Source organism: Alligator sinensis, unplaced genomic scaffold, assembly GCF_000455745.1.
Source record: "Alligator sinensis unplaced genomic scaffold, ASM45574v1 scaffold370_1, whole genome shotgun sequence".
Taxonomy (NCBI): Eukaryota; Metazoa; Chordata; order Crocodylia; family Alligatoridae; genus Alligator; species Alligator sinensis.
This window is the reverse complement of record NW_005842128.1, coordinates 1,659,820-1,666,759: the sequence shown is the minus strand read 5'-3', so window position 1 is coordinate 1,666,759 and position 6,940 is coordinate 1,659,820. Positions and strand designations below refer to the sequence as shown.

General features: G+C 41.0%; 1 protein-coding gene across 1 annotated transcript in view; it reads left to right on the top strand.

Moving 5' to 3' along the window:
* ADARB2 (adenosine deaminase, RNA specific B2 (inactive)) overlaps positions 1 to 6,940 on the top strand; it is a 478,856-nt gene that overhangs the window by 375,365 nt on the left and 96,551 nt on the right. Inside the window, exon 4 of the mRNA XM_025205749.1 lies at positions 133 to 247. Within this exon, the coding sequence (XP_025061534.1) occupies positions 133 to 247 (115 nt within the window). The remainder of the gene's footprint in view (positions 1 to 132; positions 248 to 6,940) is intronic.

Below are 6,940 nucleotides of genomic sequence, written 5' to 3'. Positions count from 1 at the left end.
ATTTTTGGTCAGGTAGTTGGATTTTAATTCTAAAAATAAGAACCTAAAGGTTGAGTATTATAAGGTTGACAGATATACATAAGTGTTTCAGTCAAAGAAAGTGAAAGAAATCTTTCTGATCGTGTCTTTCAGGATTTTGCCGATTCCATTTATCAAATGGTTACACAGAAGTTCCAAGAGGTGACAGATAATTTCACGTCCATGCATGCACGCCACAAAACTCTTGCAGGAATTGTGATGACCAGAGGTAAGATGCCCTTTCATTTATTTTCCTGCACCATCTTTCATGACTAAGTAGGACATTATTTACCTGGTCCATGCTGAAAGATCCCTTTACTGCTACATAGAAAAATATATAGTAATGAAGATAAAAGAGGTATTAAATATTTAAGCTTCAAATGAAGTACACAAAAATTGTATTGACAATAGAAATACAGCTATTTTTATAAATATATGGTCCCTAGGTCTCTTTATTCACAGGAGGAAATGCAGATTGGCTGATTTATTTTTCCTGATAACGGTTCTTTGTTATTATCAGCGAGAAATATATTATTTATTTATTATTTTTATAGCCAGAGGCACTGAGTTTTGGTTCCAGAAGGTCACCAAATGTCTTACTTAGATTGACAAGTGAAAACAAATCTCAACCCATTTCTCTTCCACCCAAAGCAAATACAGAAGAACACTTCAGGCTTTATTTTTACTCTCATCTGAAGTCAGGAAATACTGACCTGCAAGGAAAAATTTAAATAATCAGGTAACACCTAACTAAAGGATAGTTTTTACTTGAGAACATATCATACACAAACATTCAGTGGGTGAAAAAAGGAAAATATTGAATAAATGGTGTTTCTCTTTTTGTTTATGTTGAAATTATCATCTCATTTCTGGTTGCCTTATGGTATTTATGAAACTGTCAACAGTGCAAATACTGCCATAAGCAGTATACTCACTCAGAAGCGTGAAATGGTGGATAGAGTTTAGAAGAGAAGAAATAACCTTTGGGAATAGAGGCATATATAATTCATCCAGGGTTTTCTAGCTGGCTCCTGCCAATAGTTAAATTATCCAGATTCATTAGGGACCGTTGTCCATACCGACAGCATCAGGAGAGAAATTGGATTATCTACTGGTCTCTTTCACATCTTGAAGACTAACTTAATGGAAAATGGGTGAGGAATCAGCCTCAGAATCAGAGAAATTAGAAATATAGAACTTGGCCTACAATTGCTTTTTACCTTTTGTCAATGCAGGATTGTTCCTTACAACACATTTTCTACTACTTTGGTAGTAGCTGTTTGTTGTTTGTTATGGGTATTACTGTTGTAACTGGGAGCCCCCGTCATGAATGAGGAACCCATTGTACTAAAACCTGTGCAGATAAAAGAACAGGAAGATCATCCCTATCCTAGGAAGCTTCCAATTTAAATATCAGAGATAGCAACAGTCAAAGAGAAACATGAAGGCAGTACTGGTCACTATGATCAGTCTTGGTGCATCACCTGCTTATCCATTGTCATTTGATTCTTTTAGGTAATTATGACATAGGAGAGTTTTGGAAATCTAGGAGGGTTTTGTAGCTCTTCAGAGATGCTCTCCCATAAGAGACACATGGGAGAAAGCATAAAAGGGATTGTTTGAAAAAAAGTGTCATTGCAGATGTCATAAGTAATGTGTTTTCAACTTCTCCTTTGGGAGATCATTTCATACCTGAATTGGTGTCATCAACAAGGACATTTCCTAAAGTTTAGTATGGTTTTCCTTTGTTTTTCTTATAATTCATACCAATACTCAAATAAACATTCTGCATCCTCAGGGCCCTTTTGATTGGCATTGAAAGGCATAGTAAAACCAAAAGTAGCATAAATACTTGGAGCAAAAGATGTAGATTTCCCCAAGAAATCTTAGCCCAAGAAATAGTGGAGAGCTCTGTGACAGGCCACTAGAGAGCAGCACAAATGGAGTATAAGTGGATGCTCGAAGACCATGACCATTCAGTCCATGTATAGTCTAGAAGTAGCAGTGGATGATGCTACCATGCAGTTGCTGGACATGCTCAGGCTGTGCAAGTACCTTTACTTTTTTATGGGGAGGTTTGAAGAATCCTTCCATTTCTTTCCATGGCCTTTAATATGAGAAACTGAGATTTTACTCATCTCTGTTTCATAGATTTTATAGTTTTCATAGACATTCGGGCTGGAAGGGACCCCAGAGGATCATCGAGTCCAGCCCCCTGCCCCAGGGGCAGAGAGTCAGCAGGGATCACAGGATCCCAGCAAGATAAGCATCCAAATGTGTCTTGAAGGCATTCAAAGTGGGTGCTTGAACCACCTCCGGCGGCAGTCTATTCCAAACCTTGAGGGCTCGGACAGTAAAGAAGTTCTTCCTTATGTCCAGCCTGAATCGGTCATGGCGGAGTTTGTGACCGTTCAATCTTGTCATCCCTTGGGGTGCTCTGGTGAACAAATGTTTCCCCAGATCCCGGTGAACACCTCTGATAAACTTATAGGTGGCCACCAGATAGCCCTTGAGCCTGCACTTTTCGAGGCTGAAGAGTCCCATGACTCTCAGCCTCTTATCATAAGGTCTGTTTTCCTGACCTCTGACCATGCGCGTGGCTTTCCTCTGCACTCTCTTAAGCTTCTCCACATCCTTTTTGAATTGTGAAGCCCAAAACTGGACGCAGTACTCCAGCTGTGGCCTCACCAAGGCCAAGTACAACAGGAGAATGACGTCCCGGGATTTGCTTGAGAAGCATCTATGGATGCAAGCCAGTGTTCTGCTCGCTTTACTAGCCACAGCATCACACTGAAGGCTCATGTTCATCTTGTGGTCAATCATGACCCCCAAGTCCCTTTCATCTGTAGTACTAGCCAGCATAGCACTGCCGAGCCTATACGCATGCTGCAGGTTTTTCCTCCCAAGGTGGAGAACCTTGCATTTTTCAGTGTTAAACACCATCAGGTTCTTATCCACCCATTTCATGAGCCTGTCAAGATCTGCCTGGATCACCCTCCTGTCCTCAGGTGTGGGTGCTTTAGAGTTTGGTGTCATCGGCGAACTTGGCCAGTCCATTTCTGACACCAATGTCTACATCACTGATGAAGATGTTACAAAGTATAGGCCCTAGGACAGAGCCTTGAGGGACCCCACTGGTCACAGGGCACCACGATGATTGACTTCCGTCAGCCACTACCCTCTGGATCCGACCACGGAGTCAATTCCCCAGCCAGCGAATCATGGTGAGGTAGAGGCCACAGTTAGCCAGTTTTGCCAAGAGGGGATCATGGGAAACCAGATCGAAGGCTTTTTTAAAGTCAAGATATATGACATCAATCTCTTCCCCCTTGTCCAGGTGATAGGTCACCTGGTCTTAAAAGGAAATGAGACTGGTCAAGCGATTTCATATTTCTCCTTAGTCTACACTAAGCCACAATATGAATATACCTATAGTTTATCCCCATAATTCAGTTCCTCCAGAGTCCTCATCATTTCAATTGCCGTTGTCTACATTACTCCAATATAAATTGACTTCAATTTGTTAACATCTTTCTAATCCTAAAATACTCAGAAACCAAACTCACTAGTATAGGTGTGATTGAGAGAAGATACTAAAATAGGAACTGCCTTATCTGGACATGTTTATCATAAAGATGTTGGTTTCTTCCGATATAGGCATGTCTGTCAAAGTATGGATAGGAAGGACCATTTGCCATTTGTGTCAGTACTTTCCATATTGTACGTAAAGATTTGTGGTCCATTCTAGAGTTAGAAAAGACTGGTGAACAGGTTTTAAAGACTATCACATCACATACATGAGTAAATGCAGATCTCTTATGTTATTAACATGGCATCTGGCTGATGCACTGGCAGATTATCACAAAGCTAAGCAAAAAAATAAATAAAAACAGCAATATAAATGGCTACATTACTGTCTTATTGAATTTCATGCTAGGTGCAACTAATGCACCCTCTCTTTCCTCTTGTTTCAATTTAATGTTGTACAGTGTGTAAATAGAACAATGCATATTTGTGTTGTTTTCAGACAAAACCTCTAAAAAATCACAATTTTTGATAATGAGATTTTTGATGTTCAGACAGTGTGGTGACTTTCCAAACAAAACAAAGTGTGGTAAATAGATTCTCCTTTTCTTGAATTCTGTCATTTTTTAATGTTTGCCTTTTCAGTTCCCAAGGAAAGGCAAAGTGAGTTGCATTTGGACATTTTGACTGACTTACGTTTTAAGACTCAAGGCAAATTCCAGCATGGCAGAAAGGAGAAAAAGAAAAAATGTAGAAGATAATGTTCCTGACTGTTTGCAAAATGTCAATGGCAATAAATTGCTGGACAGAAAACAGGAAATTCTGACCCCTTGTTTTAGTTTTTATTGTGAAATATGATAAACAGTTGAAATCTTGAAATATATTAATGGAACGGAAGTTTAAAGTATTTTTCATTTGGACGCATCAAGCTGGCCTTGTGAAACATTCTATTTGCATAATTTTGAAGTACTAAATATCATATCGTAGGACAGGGATTTTCAACCTTTTTGGATCAGTGTCCCCCCAGCAGCTGGATGTTGAGCAGTGTAGCCCTGGCAGCTGAACATGGAGTGGGCAGGGGGCAGGGGGAGAGCGCATGGCTGTGCAAGCTTCCCCCGCCCCCATGTCCAGCTGGGTGGGTGATACCTTCGTGGCAGTGCAGGATGGTGCATGGCAATGCTTTGTCCCCACCCACCCATGTGTACCCCCTAGGGCTTTCTCAAGTACCCCCAGGGGTATGCGTACCCCCAGTTGACAACCCCTGTCATAGGACATGGCAGAAATGATGGCAGAAATGTAACTATAAAATTGAGACAAAACATTTCAGTATTATCAAAATGAAACATTTGCACATTTTTAGGACCTACTGTTGGTGAGAGAGGCAAAATAAACTGGCAAAATGAGAAAGGCAAAATAAATTGCTTCCAATTTTTTTCTGTCAGAAATGTTTTTGATGTTTGCACATTAAATATTTTGTTTTGTTAAAATTAAATTAAATGGATTTGCTAATGGAGAATTGTACCATAAAAAATTGTTCAACCAGTTCTACTGATAATAACCACAGAGAGTTACAGAAACTAGAGATGAAAGAGAGCCTTAGTGTTAGTTCATCAATCCTTTTTCCCTGCAAGATATTCTTAAGTATATCAATAAGAATATTCATTAATGTAGCAGAGAATTACTGCAAGGGCTTGACCCCCATCTCACACCAGTTTTACACTGGTTACCTCCGCCAATATCTATACGGTTGCTATAGAGACACTGGGCATGTCTACACGAGATGCTTAATGCACAGTAGACTAATTCTACTGTGCATTAGCACACACACCAAAAACCATGCTAATACACTATTTCACAGTTGTATCAGTCTACTGCGCATTAAGCACCACACAAAAAGCATGCAATCATGCTAATGCACAATATGGCAGCCTACTGCGCATTTATTTAGTACTTGATTATACAAGTACTAAATTTAATATGTAGTAGACACTGCACACTAATCAACGGATTGTAGAGTTCAGTTTATTTGCAGTCCAAAAAATATGTATAAAGACGTTCAAGATAAAATTGTATCAAGTACATTAAATACATGTGTTTAATATTTGCTGTGCCTTTTTTCAGGGGAAGCAGGTAGTATTAATGCATATTCAAAGAAAGGTTGCTAAATTATCTGGAACTAATTTACATTCTGCTGTAGACAAGAGTTGTGCAAAAAATTATCTAGAAATGGACTTGAACTGGAACATGAGATTGCAAACCCATCAGACTTTGGGGAATTGACACTTGTACTACATGTTAGGCTAATCTCCATAAATGTATCTCACATATTGGGAATATTCACACTTGGATCTAGAAATTAGTTTTCATCTCAGGATAGTTTTCATCTCAGGATCTTTATACCATCTCTCATTTTTATAATTAATTTGAAACTCCTGGCAACTGGCTGAAAGATTGAGCCAGGTTCACCAACTTTTCTGTGACCCTTCAACTTTCAGCAACCATCCAATGTCTTCCAGCCTTCTTGATGCCCCCTTGAGGTGGAATGGACCTGTCATTTTACCCCTGACTGTCCAGCCCTTAAAATACATCTAGGTCATGAAAGCTGCTATTATAGTCATACAATGTCACTCCAATCCTCTGAGTATTTTGAAATTTGTTTTGGCTTCATGTAATCCTTCCCTTACACAGCAAATAGGGCAGAGAAGCAATGCCCAGTTGAAGGTTTAGTTGAAAGAGAGTTAAAATGATAGGATAATGCAAAACTGGACCATTAGGGGTGTGCGGGCCGGGAGCGGTCCGAGGCCCTCGGGGGCGCGCGGCGGACTGTGGCCAGCAGCCCTGGCACGCGGGTCAGGGAATGCAGGCCGGCAGACTAGAATTAGGCACGGACGCTTAGCGGTTGATTAAAGATTATTTTACTTACACTGTAGATGGTCGCGGTGCAGGCAGGAAAACTTGCTTGAGTTGCAGTTACAGACAGGAAAGAAGAAAAGCGGGCAAGAGTTCCTTCCACGCGAACTCTAGCCCAATCCGGTTGAAGGCTCTAAAACCGAGAGCCCGTCGCATCAACCGAAGAAAACAACTCGGAGAAGAGCTCTGGATACACTCACATGAAGTTTGCTAGGCTCTGTGGAACTTGCGCGCAGGGAAGGGGTTTGTGAAGGGATCGTTCGGCGACGGGGAGAGGCCAGAGGTTGATCAGACCCCTATAGCCTTCTTAAGGCACACGCTGGGTTTGATAGGCTCCGCAGCGCTTAGAGTTCTTCACAAGACGTGAAGCCCTCCTCCTCCAGATGGTCGTGGAGTCCTCACTTGCAGGGTTCTCCTCGGAGTTCTCCAACTTGGGCAGAAACCGCTCAAGCCTCTTATACGGCTACCAAGCCAATCGCCAGCCAAC